This window comes from Gracilinanus agilis, chromosome 1, assembly GCF_016433145.1.
Source record: "Gracilinanus agilis isolate LMUSP501 chromosome 1, AgileGrace, whole genome shotgun sequence".
Lineage (NCBI taxonomy): Eukaryota > Metazoa > Chordata > Mammalia > Didelphimorphia > Didelphidae > Gracilinanus > Gracilinanus agilis.
The window spans coordinates 539,732,342-539,747,777 of NC_058130.1; the positions used below are offsets into that span (position 1 = coordinate 539,732,342).

Genomic DNA, 15,436 nt, shown 5'->3' on the forward strand with positions numbered 1-15,436 from the left:
CCTCTGTTTCTTATTTACCTTTTCATCTTTCTCTTGATGTTTGTGGTTGAGTGTCAAACTTTCCATTTAGTCCCGGTCTCTTTTGTGCAAAAACTTGGAATTCTTCAATTTTGTTGAATGCCCATACTTTCCCCTGAAAGTATATAGTCAGTTTCGCTGGGTAGTTGATTCGTGGCTGAAGGCCCAGCTCTCTTGCCTTTCTGAATATTGTATTCCAAGCCTTGCGGTCTTTTAGCGTTGAGGCTGCCAGATCCTGTGTGATCCTTATTGGTGCTCCTTGATATTTGAATTGTCTCTTTCTGGCTTCTTGTAAGATTTTTTATTTAACTTGAAAGCTCTTCAATTTCTTCCATCTTCCTCAGCATTTCATTTTTAAACTCTTCCATAGCTTGTGACCAGCTTTCATTGAAGTAAAGTAAATAATTAAAACTAAACCCCAACTCCCACCTGCATACCTGTCTGATATGTAATGTCTTGTTCTCCTTAAGTCTAAGCACCAGACCAAAACACTGAGTCCTTTTTCTCTAGGGTAAAGTCCTGTTCCTTCCTGAGCACTGAACTGAAACCATGAATCTATTCATAGGTACTAGATCAAAGCTTCAAAAATGTATTTAAACTCCACTCTGACTATGTTGCTTTGGAACTCCTTTGCTGAGTTCCCCTAGTGCGCACTAGAAATAAAGACTTCCCTTTGCTTGGATTGCATTGTCTCCGTGTGCTCCTTGGGTGGCAATCCACTCGGACCCTAACATCATTTTTTGGGGGAGGTTTGGATTTTTGTTTTCCCTCCTCTGTTGTCTGGATTTTCTCTGTGTAGAAGTTGTCGAGTGTTCCAGAGTTTCTCTTGATAGTCTTTTTCTTCTGGACATCCTTATTGCTGGCCATTGTTGGTCCCGCCCCTTTTCTGCTTTGTCTTTGCACTCAAGGTCTGCCTGGGCCTTGCAAGCTCCGGGGGGCTCCAGGGTCTCCTTGTCCTCGGGGTCAGGCCTCCTGGTAGTTCCCGGTCTGCCCCTCTGCCACAGGTTCCTTTAGCAGTCTTTGGGGCTGCTTCCACTGCCCAGCTGGGTCTGCACAGGTTCCTCACAGGAGGTCCAAGCCTGGGCTAGAGATAGTGATTCAAGCCTAGGGCACTGCCTTTGCCTGCACAGATGCTCTTAGGGCCCTGCCTTCACCCCCGGGGAAGGTAGTGAAAGTCCGTGGGCTGGAGATCTTTATTCACACCTGAGGTGATGCCTTCAGTGCTTGGGAAAGGCAAGTGTTTTAGGGGCCTTTGTCCCAGCCGGAGGCGGTGCCTTCACCCACGTGGACACTCGGGTGTGCGCCCCCAGCCACCTGGGGTCCCTCGCCTTGCAGCACACAGGTACAAGCCCCGGGGCTGCCAGTGATTATCTGGTTGCCCCAGTCCTGTTTTCACACTTGTGGGTTGGCGTTGTGAGAGGTGTGCAGTGTGGGGGTGGGGGAGGGGCTTCTTCCTCTCGTGGTTTAGTGAGAGCTGTTTCACCCTCCTCTAGCGTGGAAATGCCCCACTCTGCGTACCTTCAATGCTGAGCCCTGTTGTGGGGTTCCTTCGTTCCTCTGGACTCGTTTTTATTTCCCCTTGAGGGGTTCTGTATGCTTCGGTCAGGAGAGATCGAGCAGCTGCTCCTTACACTGCCGCCATCTTAACCGGAAGTCCTGGAGGGTTTCTCTTGTTAGTTTCTCCAGTCTCTTGAGGGAGGAGTCGAGAGGGCTCCTCCCTGCCAGTCAAACTGATGGCTGGAGGAAGTCTCGGGGAGGTACTTCCTGCCAAGATGGATACCCGAGTTTCTCAAGAAATAAAAGAAAAATGATTCCTTCCTCTTGAGCACTTGTCTTAATTTTCAACACAATGACTCACCACAGGGTTTGAATAGGTAACAAGGGGATTTATTAATACCAGGGTCAGTCAGAAGGGGGAGGGGTTCAGGATTTTCCAGCTGCTGCTAGGGAGAGGGGTGAGGGTGGGGGATGGGTCGCAGAAAGGTTTAGACAGAGCGACTGGCTCTCCCAGTCAGGAAGATTCGACTGCCTTTTAAGTAAAGTCTTTATCAAACCTAGGGATAACTTATTTGAGGATACTCCAATTATCTAAAGAAACTAAAACCCACAATGTTCAATCACCAAGCCCTCCCTTCCATCCAGAACCCAAAGGAAAATCAGGGAAGGGGAGGGATGGAGATGGGAGATCAGGGAGAGGTCCAGAGAAATGAGACAGGTCCAAATTTCCCCAAACAAAATAAGCGCAGGCCAAGGCCGAAGCAATTAGGCCAAAGCCAAAAGGCCAAAGCAAAAGCCTCCAGCCACAGCGAAAACCAGAAGGCAAAAGCTTCACCTCTATTTATAGCTTTAAGTTCTAACTGATTTTCTGAACATTCTAAGATATTTAACTGACTTTTTGTGACCGTTAGAAATTACAAAAGCAAAAAGTTTCTGTTAGCCACCTTGCATTACATTACATATTTCTTCCATAAGCACTATAGATAGACAGATAGCTGGATCTAAAAGTGAAAAGGAGAAAGAAAATGGGCTGGACTTGAGGAGATACAAAGTACTTTCAATGAAAACCAGATGTTCTCTGCCATCAAAAAAAATTTATCACTATTCCACATTAATATTTTCACAATTTTCTGTTATTTCTCTGAATAAAAAAAACTGTATGTGGCTTAAACGACAAAGTAGAGAATTTTTCCTTTGGCTATGGTGTTATCAAAAATGACTTACATATAGGAAATGGAATAAAAAGGCATCATCAAGCATACCCCTCAACTAGAAAAGGAGGTCATCATAGCAAAAGAGATAATCCAGAGTCTAAATATTGCTCTAGCACCCATAAAATATTAAAACATCAAGAGCAAGGTTTCTTAATATTTTTTGATTCATGGAACTGTTTGGAAGTCTGGTGAAGCATATAATATTTTTAAATATAGGATTACAAAGGAAATTATATTGAAATGAAAATGTAAATTTTTTCCCTTCCAAATTAATGGAACCTCTCCCCCCACCAAGAAATCTAAAAACTTCTTTTCTAGAGTAAGATGTTCAGTGTATTAGGCTAGGAATTTACTGACTGAAATAAATAAGAATGGTACAGATGTGGAAGGTTGTCATCTTTCCCTGTGGAAAGAATACCTATACTTATGTGTTCACAAATCCAACAATGCCATGACATTTCCAATCAAAAAGATTTATATTTTTCCTACCAAAGAAATTGTCTAACCATAGTGTATGGAAACTTGGTAAATTCTTAACTGAACATTGCATTTTAAAGTATCCAAGCAGAGAAGAGGGCAATACACTGAAAACCACTGAGGATAACTATGGATTACTTATGGGTAGCACATCCACATCACCACTGTACTTTTCTTCAGGCCATTCCTTATCATCCCCCTTCACTAGAAGCTATCATCTGGATTATTCCAAATTTTACAATGAAAACAATTTTTAAAATATATTTTTAGATTTTAAAAAGGAACAGAATGCTGTACTTTCATGTCCAATTATGAAAAAAGGCCTGCTGAGCCTGCATTTTTATTGCTTTACATTAGTAGTACAAAAATCAAGATATAGATCTGAAAATGTCTTCTGTGAATTTCAATACCACATATTCTTTATAAACCAAGTTTCATGTATGACATCTACATAATTCATTTTAAGTTAAACAAATTATTATCTCTAGTACTTTTCTACTGATAGGTATTTGCTGGATTTTCACTGAATCAATACTTCAGAAATGCACACTTGAACTAAAATGAGAAGCTTTCTGAACTACAATCAAAATAAGCAGCTCTTCAGGAGCTCATTCAAACTTTCTGTAAAGTAATGTAAAATACAATATTCATGTAAGTTAACAAGAATCCAGGTGACAAGACCTTGAGTATTTAAACTCTCCAGAGATAGTTTCCGCCACATAAGAAAGGCACTTGGCATGTAATTCAAAAGGACAGGTAATTCACTTGCTACTTAAAGAAACTGTTACCTTCCCAAAATTAGAAGCAGTAATGATTAGGTTTGATTAATTCTTCTGAATCAGCTTCAGATACATAAGAGTATTTCATAAATTCTCCATTTTTAAGCAATTAGAACAATCAAGAAACAAGTGAAAATCCTGGCTGGCATCCATGTCATGTTTCCTTGAATTCTTTGGGCTGAGTATGTCTTTCAAATACCCTCTCTACAGACAGTTTTCATTGATGGTTAATTACATAATCAGAAAAAAGAATATGAAAGTTAAATTTTCAAGTAAAATGTTCATTCTTCTTCTTGTCTTTTCTTACTTTCTTGTTCTTTCCTAGTTGCTTGGATGAATCCTCCTAAAAAAGACAAAAATCAAAACAGTAATCTTTAATAAAAAAGATAAAGGGCAGAATATTTTGTCAGCATATAAAGGGCAGTATATATTTTGTTGGAGTGCAAATGTGCTTCATTTTTTTAAACCCTTACCTTCCGTCTTAGTATCAATTCTAAGACAGAAGAGTGTCAAGGGCTAGACAATCGTGACTAAGTGATTGTCCAGGGTCACATAGATGGGAAGTGTCTTATATCAGATTTGAACCCACGTCCTGCCAACTCCACCCCTGGCACGCTATCCACTTTGCTTTCTTGCTACCCCTATGCTTAATTTTCTTCTACAATAAAAGTAAGATTCACGGGGAAAATACAAAGAGAAAAAAATGTAACTGACAAACTTTTTTTCCATGACTAATAGAAAGAGAATAAATAAAATAACCAAATTTCCTCCAGAAGACATGGTTTTACAAAAAAACATAATATTAAAATATCATATAGGTAATAATGGTTAGGTTATAACCAAAAAAATTTAATGAAGATGGTGCTGGTGGTGACACTTGTAATAGGTATAGGCTTTAAAAGTGTAAAAGCAGATTTTTGCAAGCATATTAGGGAAAGCCTATGCTGGAAGTCATGGACATTCTGTATAGAATGCAAAGGGTAGAGAGGAGAGAGCTAAGCAACAGACATTGCTGTTTTGAGAGGAGTTTGGAGCAGAAGTGCAATCAGCAGTCCCTATGTGACCTGGGATCTTGGAGACTGGTGAAGGTTGTAAAGGCTGAAGATATCATCCTGAAGTCAACTCTGTATAGGAAAGAGGCCTGTGTTCTAGTGGACAGGTTGCAGACATCTTTCTCTACCTGGTTACTTTTGGATCATCAGTTGTAGAGGAGTTGGTTCCTGGTATCCTGAAGACATCTCTGGATCATTGTGAGAACCCAAACCCAAGCCCTCTTCCTCATGTCCTTAGCCAAGCTGTCACCTGGCCAAAGCCAGGTTGGCTAAGGAACTTATTACCCTTCTGATTCCAGTCCTGGGCAGTTAGACATAGTTTCACCTCACCCCCTTCTCCTATCTTCTCAAAAAAACAATTAAACTATTTCCCTGTTTGTTTTCTTTGTGCCTTAAAGTTCCCATTGTGTGTACCCTACTCCACCTAGACAAGGGATAAACTCAGAGCATAATAAATACATACATTATGGGAATTTTAAGGTTTAATAAATAAATAGACAGCCAGGAGGGAGTATATCCAGTTATAGCAACAGCAGCAGAAAAAGGGGCCTAAGGATTGGGTAGAGCAGATCTATGAACCTAGGGATTAGGAAGGATCTTGAGGTTGTCTTGTTGGCCTTGAGGTGGGAGTCAGTGATCAGTGAAGGTTTAGAAAGTAGTGAAAGATGAAAGCCCTAGAGATTGAGCCCTAAAGGAAAAAAAAAGTCTTCTGGACCACTTTCAAGGTAGAAAACAGAGCTATGTCAGAAGTTGGTTGAAATCATCAAAGCCTGAGAACCAGGATCCTAAATGCTAGACAAGCGTGACCAGAAGAAAAGTGAGTTTATGAAAGCAGACATGAATTTTTGGGCACATATAGTTATCATACCCTTCCACAATAAAATGTTAGTTGCTATAGGAAAAACAAAAATCTTATTCCAGAAAAAAAGGTCTTCCATGCGGCATTGTCAAATCCAGATTCTGAAGTTAGAAGGGAATTTAACTACTACACGGTCCAATCCCTCACTGACTAATTCAAGAAAATTGAGATCCAAAGAAGGGGTGAATAGCTCAAGATCACTCTTCTAGTCAATGATAATAGTAATAGTAAGCTTCATTCCTAAACAAGGGTATTTTCCACTATACCGCATCACCTTTGATTCTACAACTCAAAGAATTTATAACCACAGAGGGCCTATCTGAGAACCATACAAAATGTGAAATATGTGGTTTAAAGGTTTAGGTTTCCCTGTTGTTTTTTTTTTTTTTTACCCCAACACAGATTGTGATAAAAAAAAAATTATCACTTACTGGTGAGCTGATGTAGTTCTGTTCCACTAGTATGTTTCTGGCACAGTTGTTGATGTGTTTAAAGCGATCTGGTCCTAGTAAAATACCACCATACCAGCGAGATACCACCACCAAAACATTTCGTACATTCAAAATCTGTATTTTTAAAAATATATAATTATTTAGTGTTAGTATGGACCAGTGATTTCATCAGTGTAGGGCAGTCATCTACACTGACATAGAAACTGCCTTTAACAATGCAAATTGGTAACTCTTTTAATCTTGTTTGAGGTTTTTTTCCAATTATATGGAAAAAACAATTTTTAACATTTGTTTTTTAAATTTTAAAACCAAGCAAGAGTTAGAAAATATTACAAAATGTAAAATAAATAATTTTGATTACATTAAACTAAAATGTTTTTGTAAAAACAAAACCAATGCTACCAAAATTAGAAGGGAAGTAACAAATTGGGGAAAAAATCTTTATAACAAAAAACTCAAAGGTCTAATTATTCAACTATATAAGGAGCTAAATCAATTATACAAAAAAATCAAGCCATTCCCCAATGGGCAAGGGACATGAATAGACAATTTTCAGAAAAAGAAGTCAAAACTATCAACAAACACATGAAAAAGTGTTCTAAATCTCTTATAATTAGAGAAATGCAAACCAAAACAACTCGGGTACCACCTCACACATAGCAGATTAGCTAACATGAAAGCAAAGGAAAGCGGTAAATGTTGGAGGAGATGTGGCAAAATTGGGACATTAATGCATTGCTAGTGGAGTTGTGAATTGATCCAACCATTCTGGATGGCAATTTGGAACTCTGCCCAAAGGGCTTTAAAAGACTATCTGCCTTTTGATCCAGCCATAGCACTGCTTGGTTTATGCCCCAAAGAGTTAATAAGGAAAAAGACTTGTACAAAAATATTTATAGCCATGCTCTTTGTGGTGGCAAAAAATTGGAAAATGAGGGAGTGTCCTTCCGTTGGGGAATAGCTGAACAAATTGTGTTATCTTTTGGTGATGGAATACTATTGTGCTCAAAGAAATAAAGAACTGGAGGAATTCCATGTGAACTGGAATGAACTCCAGGAATTGATGGAGAGTGAAAGGAGCAGAACCAGAAGAACATTGTACACAGAGACTGATACACTGTGGTACAATCGAACATAATGGACTTCTCTACTGGCAGCAATGCAAGGATCCAGAGCAAAGCTGAGGGACTTATGAGAAAGAAAACTAGCCACATTTCGGAGGAAGAACTGTGGGAGTAGAAACACAAACAAAAACAACTGCTTGAACACATAGGCTGATGGGGATACTATTGGGGATGTAGACACTAAACGATAGCTCTAGTCCAACTATCAATAATATGGAATTAGGTCTTAATCAATCTTAATCTTAATCAATGACACATGTAAAACCCAGTGGAATTGTGTGTCGGCTACAGGGGTTGGGGGGATCTGGGGGTGAGGGAAAGAACATGAAACATGTTACTATGGGAAAATATTCAAAATTTTAAAAAAATCTTGGGAAAAAAATAGACTCCATCAATTCTTTCTCTGCAGGTAGATAACATTTTTCATCATTAGTCCTCTGGAATTGTCTTGGATCTTTGTTTTACTGAGAAAAGTTGTCATTCAGAGTTGTTCATCATACAATATTGCTGTTGCTCTGTATAATGTTCTCCTGGTTCTGCTTACTTCACTTTGTATCAATTCATATAAGTCTTTCTAGGTCAATCTATAGTTTTATAAGAGTTGCTTAAAGCCCTTCACCTGGTAAATGACCTGCCCAGTAGCCAGTATAAGTCAAAACATGCCTTAAATTCTTTTCTTTGTGTAAATGGAATTAGCTCAAGCCCATTCATAGTTAAAAGTCTAGCCACCAGAGATAATGTCATCCCCACCTCCCTTAGTGGGGAGGGGATATGAGTTACCCACACGTGACAATAAGTAACAAATCAAGAACAAGGGACTGCCCTTTGGGCAGTCCAAATCAGTGTAGAGGTTGCCATTTGTCCACTTGAATTAGAGGTGGACCCCCAGGAAGTGACGAGAGACACTATCTCTTCAAGTATGATGGTAACTTCCTGTGGAAGCTTTGAACTTGGTGCTGAAGGATCTTGGCTGAGACCTCAGGCAGCTTCCCCTCTGAATTGTCACGTGGGTAAGTTAGGCTGACTTCCTTGGGCCTACCTTGGTGTTTTCCAGACTCTCTACCTCAAGTAGGTTTCTTGACTCTCTGATTGCTAAGGCCTTGTGGCTAGTAGCCTAGTTTAATTAGCCTTTTAACCCTCTCTCCATCTGGGCCTCTGCCAGCCCAGGCCAGCCTCTTCCTCTCTCTATTTCCCTACCTTCCACCTTCCTAATTGTAAATAAACTATCAAAAAACCCATCCTGACTTGGGTCTGTTTTAATTATGGAATCAATCTAGATCTGATTGATTCCTGGCAACCACACCTTAAATATATATTATATAATATCTAATTTCTAAATAATACATCTTTTTATTCTGAAGTTCCAGTTCTCTATCCACTATGGCACACTGCTTCTCAATACATACGTATACATTTACATATACATAAATACAGTTTTTAAAGGAGAAAAGAGAACAACTGTTCGTGTAAAATATAGTATGACATTATTTAGGAATTGTTAACTTTTGCAGGCATGTTGTATTAAGACTATATGAAAGTGGAAAGGGGATTAGATTATCAATCAAAGAGATCTGCTGTCAAGACACAGAATAATGGAAATTTTCAGCTAGAAGGGATATTAATAGAGTGTCAGACCCAACCTCTTCATTTTACAGGTAGGTAAAATGAAGCTGAGAAATATTAATTCAATTCAATTCAAATAAACAAATATTTATTAAATTGTTAAATTAAAAAAATCTGTTCTATAAAGCTATGTAAAAGGAAAAAGGATATTTATAGATCTTAAAAGGACAAAAGGCAGTTACATAAAAATGCTTTTAAAATCCCAAGTCTGTCTACCTTTCTTTACAGCATATTTTGAAAATAAGCTAATATTAACCATCTTTTTTTTTACCATATCAATTTTGATGAAACATAAACTTTTATTTTACCCAAGTGGATTATAAGTCATACTTTCAAATGGTTATAAAATGCCCAAGTTTTCAGTTCATGTAAGATTTTAAACACATAGTTCTCTATCTTTTACATTTGAAACTGAGGAAATGAAAAACTTTAGGTTTTAAAGAGGAAAGGAAATAGTAATAGAGTTGATAAATTGCCAAAGAGCATTGGATCCAGCTGTATGAATGGATTTCAAAGCAATTCTGGAACTAACTTTTTGTTTTCTGCCCCTATTCAAGGTAATCTAGCCTTCCTCTTTATATCTAGTTATAGGAAACAACATATAACTCAATCTACATTTAAAAAAAAAAAGAACAAAGAACTCACTCTAAAGTTAAACTAGAGATGAGGTAGACTGATTTGCTTACATCTAAATACTTTTTTTCCTAGTATTGAGAAGAATGAACACATAGTGCTTAGAAAAGTTTTCTCTTATTTCTACCTGCATAAGGTGAAGGAGACGTCCACCTGCTGCTGTTTCTCCATCATCTTCACAGTCCTGCAAGAAAGTCTGCCTATCTTCACAATATATTCTGCAAACATACATACTACTGTTAAATTCTAAAGCCCCCAAATATCATTTCAAATAAGATTAAACAATTACTCTGTAATACTGGCTGATGTTTCCAGGATTTCCAAATTAGTATATTTAAAAATAATTCTAGTCCATATGTTGGACTGTTTACTCAACACTGTTAATTATTAGAAATTTATTTAGCATATTTTTGGGGGCAACCCCTCTGGCTAAAGTACTACCATGATGCCTCACTATGCCATAGAGAAATCCTTAGATTTTCAACAGTTATGCGAATGGAAAACAAACTACTTGGTCCCACTAAAATAGAATGTTTTGAGAACAAGCTCATCCAAGGTCCAGATCCAGTCAAGGTCCAATTCAGAAAGGATCATCAGCTAAATGTTGGTTTCAAGGTATAAGTATTCTTGGACAGAAAACTCCTGAAAACTGTCTGCTATAGCACCAAAGGGCTGTGATATGTAGAAGGAGAGGGAATACCCACAATTGTGAAAAATCAGGAGAAGGCAGAAACTAAAAGGTATCTCTTAAGGCTAAACATCAAATACCACTCCTGCCCTTCACTTGCTTCTCTCAACCATATGTGACTTTAGAAAAGTCTGCTGAGAAAACTTGATTAGAAGCAACAAATTAAAAGAAGTCAGGTGTATTGATAGCAACAAGACATGAGTGCTGTAGTTCTACAATAAGTAAAAAAAACAGACACAAAAACCAGAAAATTACAGCAGTGAAGAGCCATTTGGTGATAGACTACCACTGTTACATATAACTAGTTTTTGAAGTAGCATAGTACAGTGGACAGAATACTGGACATGAAGTCAGCTTATAGCTGACAATTATAATAAAGATATTTAATCACTGAAAAAAATTACAGTGTAGCATATAGATTTTAATAAGTAAAAAATATGAGGCCATTTCCCAGAGAATAATGTTACTTATTAATGGGGATGTGAGATTCCATTAACGAAAAATTGATCTTTTGCTAGCCTCCTTCCACGAAAAGACCTCTTCTAAATTCTACCTCTTGCTTATAAAGAGAAGCATATCCTCTTTCTGATCTTTCTGATGCCTAGCTATATGGGCCAGCAAAGCATATTTTCAAATAGGTCAGAGTTCATCATAGCAAATCAGTCTTGAGTTCACCATAGCTTCACAATCTTTAGGGGATTAACAATGCATGATATGCAATGTAAAGTAATGTAGGAAGTTTTCTTTTCCCACTTTCTAAGCTGTTGGAGGTGGGTAACACGGGAGGAATGTCTTGAGAAGTATTAAGGAAAGATTCAACTGAGCCAAAAAATAACACTAATATTAACAATAATGACAATGATGATGATAATAATGAAAGAGTACACAGCCTTAAGAAAGCTATTTATGAATAATCATGTTTACCTCACTGGTGCAATTAAGATGGGCTTTCATTCATGGGAGAACTTCTGACAGGCACAGTTTGCAACATTTTGTGGATTGATGCAAAACGTTCCAGCAGTTCTTTCTCATTAAAGCCTTTAATCCTTTTAAAATCTTATTAAAAGACAAAAGGTCCCAATCCAGTTTGATAACCTGGGGGACTGGGAGTAACCTTAGCTACAAGTCAGGCAGTTTCAGCCTCACCTTGGAAGTCTAAGGGGAAAATGATATCACATAGAAATATTACTAAATAATACAATTCAATATTAATTTTCCTCGTCAGCACGGTTCTATATCCACATGAGTCAGGTTCCAAGAACTACTGTGGATGGCTGAAATCATGGATATAAGCGAACACCTGCTTACAGAATATGTAACAAGATTTTCTTGTACATAAATATGTATAATTAGGTATAATAGAGAAGTTAAACACAGTAACATATTACCAATATTAAATACAGTAATAATTAAGTACATTAGATAGTATTATACAGAACTGTGCTAAAGTATTATCTGCAAGAGATATAGTCCAAGACCCCCCTCAGTAGATGCCTGAAATCTTGGATAATACCTGATCCTATAGAGATGGTTCTCCCTCCAAAGTTAACACCTATATTAATTTTACTGTATAGTACTGTGCTTTCTCTCCTGTTCCTGCCCCTCAGCTCAGCACTCTGTGGCCTTTCTCCCAACTCCTTCCTCCCCCATACATATAGACATACACACAAAAAAACTAACTTAAAAAATACCCTTTTAAGTTAAATAAGAATGGTTAAGCCTGCTCTCCAGCATAGTAGGCTGACTGTAGATCACTACAGGTGGACTTCCATGCAGAAAGAGGAAACCACTCCATCTACTGGGTTATAAGCAACTAAAACTGCAGAAAGCAAAACCAAATGATAGGAGGGAGAGGGGGAAGGATAAATGATATTTGACAATTTCTGCTGAGAAAGTCAAGAAAACATGCAATATATTTAGAAAGATTTCAACAAAAATTGTGTAAAGCAAAATCTAGTTTTCATACAAATTTCAAATCTGAGGTTAATGTTTAAGCAAATCAGATAGATGACTGTAAACCCTCAATAATATGGAAAACAAGTCTTCTAAATATTTTGTTCCTTGAGAGCTATAGACAGCTAAGATTTTATTGTAGTAGGATTTTTTTTTCAGGTTTTGACAAATAAAATTCTGATTTGTTTGCAATTTCATTTTACTTTAGACACATGACTCTTCTTAAGGTCTGTAGTAGTTGCCTAGGTTGGAAAAAACACATGCCCTCATGGTTTTGGAAACCTCCTTTCACCAATTATATGCTCTATATTCTGATCATGACTCACCTGTAAGCATAGATATTGTGGGTGGCATTGGCTATTTTCTTATTCTCATATAATTTGGCAAGAACCATTTTTACCTGGAAAATAAAAACAATTATTTTTTTCCTTGTACAAAATAGCTATAAATGCTATGTTAAAAAATGAAAAAACAATGGTCATCTTAAAGTATTTTAATATAGTCTGTCAGAGTAATAGAAGCATTCAAACAGCCTCCAGAACTTGTGTTAATTTTTAGAATATCTTTCATCATGTTGGCATTATATTTCTGCAAATTCAGATACTTTACTTCAGATTTCTCATTGTTTTTCTCATAAGACTTCAGATTTAAATATTTTCCATTCTGATTTTATTGGGTGTGAAAAGAAGATTATTCTGATGTTTGGAATGGGAAAGATGGGGTTAGCATCTTTTATTCCATTTCTGAAGTCAAATTAAATCAATATATTCAGTGGGATACCTCTAAGCAGAAGATACCACAGAGTAAAAATTTTACTTTTAATAATATTATGATAGCTAACATTTATATAGCATTTACATAACCCCTTTGGAAAGTGGGTGTTATTATTATTATTATTATTATTATTAACATCATTCCCTACTTTACATATGAGGAAACCAAGGCAAAAACAGGTTAAATGACTTACCCAGGGTTATTCAAGCTAAGTATTACTAGTTTAAAATTAGTACTAGTTTTAAATTTAGGTCTTCCTGGATAAGGCACTATACTGTATTCGACTAATGTTTGAAGAGACTGATTTGCCCAAGTAGGAAGAAATAGCCCAAGATGAAAACATGGATTGCTTTTAAATATAAAACTCTACAGCCTACTATGTTATGTGGCTTTTTAACAAACTACATAAAGTGTTTTTCAGAATAAATGACATTTAACAGCAACATTTGGTTCAAGAGCCGAAGATGAGCAAATCTAAATGCATTAAATTATCTCTGGCAAATGTATATGTATATATAAAATGAGTCAGAATAATTTTAAAGAAGGAAAAATGGATATGAAATGTTCCATCTAATAGGAAAGCTGTTAAATAAAAAGGAAAAATAAAGATATTAAATTTAATTCTAATTGTTTTATGTAATGATTTATAAAAAAAAAGAAAATATCAATTTTAATATTATAACCTTACCTGCTTGAGGAAAACTACAGGAGCTAAATGGGCTTGAAAAGTACTTCTTCGGTCAGTGATTGGGACTCCATGCTTAATTGGTGGTAGTTCTTCTATATCTATATGTTGAAAACGTGGTTTACTTTATTTTCTTTAAAAAGTACTTTTTTCAACTTCTAAAAAACACTGGCAGTGGGCAGAAGGAGGGACCTTAATCAACAGTAAATAATTCTCCACTTCACTCCCCAAATCCTTTCCTCTTTCTTCAAGTTCTCATTTGACATTTATCCTCCATATTGACAAAAGGTTGGCCTTTGCCTACTTTGCTGATGAGGCTATTTGAAAATTCATTTAAACTGTCTAGTCTACTTGTTAGTAGTTCTACATTTTTCCCCAAATTAATATCTATGCTTTAAAATAAAATCTGAAAAAGGCTTATTAAACTATAGATTTTCTAATACATTTTTAAATAAACATTGGAAAAAGAGGCAGAAAACAGCAAACCACTATTAAAAAAGTTGCTAAGTTCAAATAAGGACTTAAGACAAAAACAGATGAGATTGCAAAAATATTAAATTGTAATGGAAAATGTAAAACTCCCCAGCCAAGTTAAGAATAATGAAGTTCCCAAAAATGCTTTGCTCTGAGATTCACAAATTTTCTAGAGTTCTGATACTTTCCTGTTGCACTTTCTAACTTTACACATCTCGCTCCTTCAAAGTGCTACTGAGCTTGAGTTTCCTAATCTGTAAAACAAGGACAAAAATAGTACCTACTTCACAGATTTGCTGTAAAGTTTGAATGAAATAATGTACGTTAAGTATTTATTTATAAGAATTAAATCACTATATAAATGTTAGCTATGATGATGATGATAAATGAGGTAATGGATAGTCTTTCCAAATAAACTAAATATTCAATTATAATATACCTGATTGACTTTCAGTGACAACAAAATCTAGGACTTCAACTGTATTTTTTGACTGATAATCACAAAAATAATCATCTTCATAGTCAACATCTTCTTCAGTTGTCTTCTTTAAGTCTGGGCCTATATAGATATATAAGAGGCATTAAAATTCTTAGTTTCCAATAATCAATCTCTAAATTTGCATAATAGGCTTAGTCAATGAATTAAAAAAGAAATCATAAACTATATTCAAGTGGCTGGCCTACACATGAAAATCACAAAGAGCTATCCAGACTCCCCTACTCATAAGTTATTCCTCTTATTCTGCAAAATAATTAATTCCTTTATTTTTCAACAAAATCTCCAAAACAAGCTTATTACAGAAAATAATTTTTTTCAAAAGAAATCCAAATAAAATAAAAAATATAATTATGGAAACATGAATAGTAAGCCTTTATTTAAAGAAGTGCTAATGAAATAGAACTTAGATAAAAGTCTTATGAGGCTATAAGAACATTATTTTAAGAACTAATTTAAGATTAAGGTAGGTCCTAAGGCAGGGGTCGGCAACCTTTTTGGCCATGAGAGCCATAAACACCACATTTTTTAAAATGTAATTTCTTGAGAGCCATACAGTTTTCACAGTGTGAGCTCCTATAACAGTGCTAGCTCCTGTAACAGCACCTGAAAAAAAAATTGACTTTATGGCTCCTGCA

At 36.3% G+C, this 15,436-nt stretch overlaps 1 protein-coding gene across 1 annotated transcript in view; it reads right to left on the reverse strand.

Annotated features, from left to right (window-relative positions):
* Nucleotides 1-3,511: 3,511 nt before the first annotated feature.
* Nucleotides 3,512-15,436, reverse strand: part of IMPACT (impact RWD domain protein) — a 40,811-nt gene continuing 28,886 nt past the window's right edge. The window contains exons 6-11 of the mRNA XM_044658046.1: nt 14,742-14,861; nt 13,832-13,929; nt 12,696-12,769; nt 9,856-9,946; nt 6,328-6,462; nt 3,512-4,328 (exon numbers count right to left, since the gene is read on the reverse strand). Coding sequence (XP_044513981.1) covers nt 4,254-4,328; nt 6,328-6,462; nt 9,856-9,946; nt 12,696-12,769; nt 13,832-13,929; nt 14,742-14,861 — 593 coding nt within the window. The 3' untranslated portion in view covers nt 3,512-4,253. The remainder of the gene's footprint in view (nt 4,329-6,327; nt 6,463-9,855; nt 9,947-12,695; nt 12,770-13,831; nt 13,930-14,741; nt 14,862-15,436) is intronic.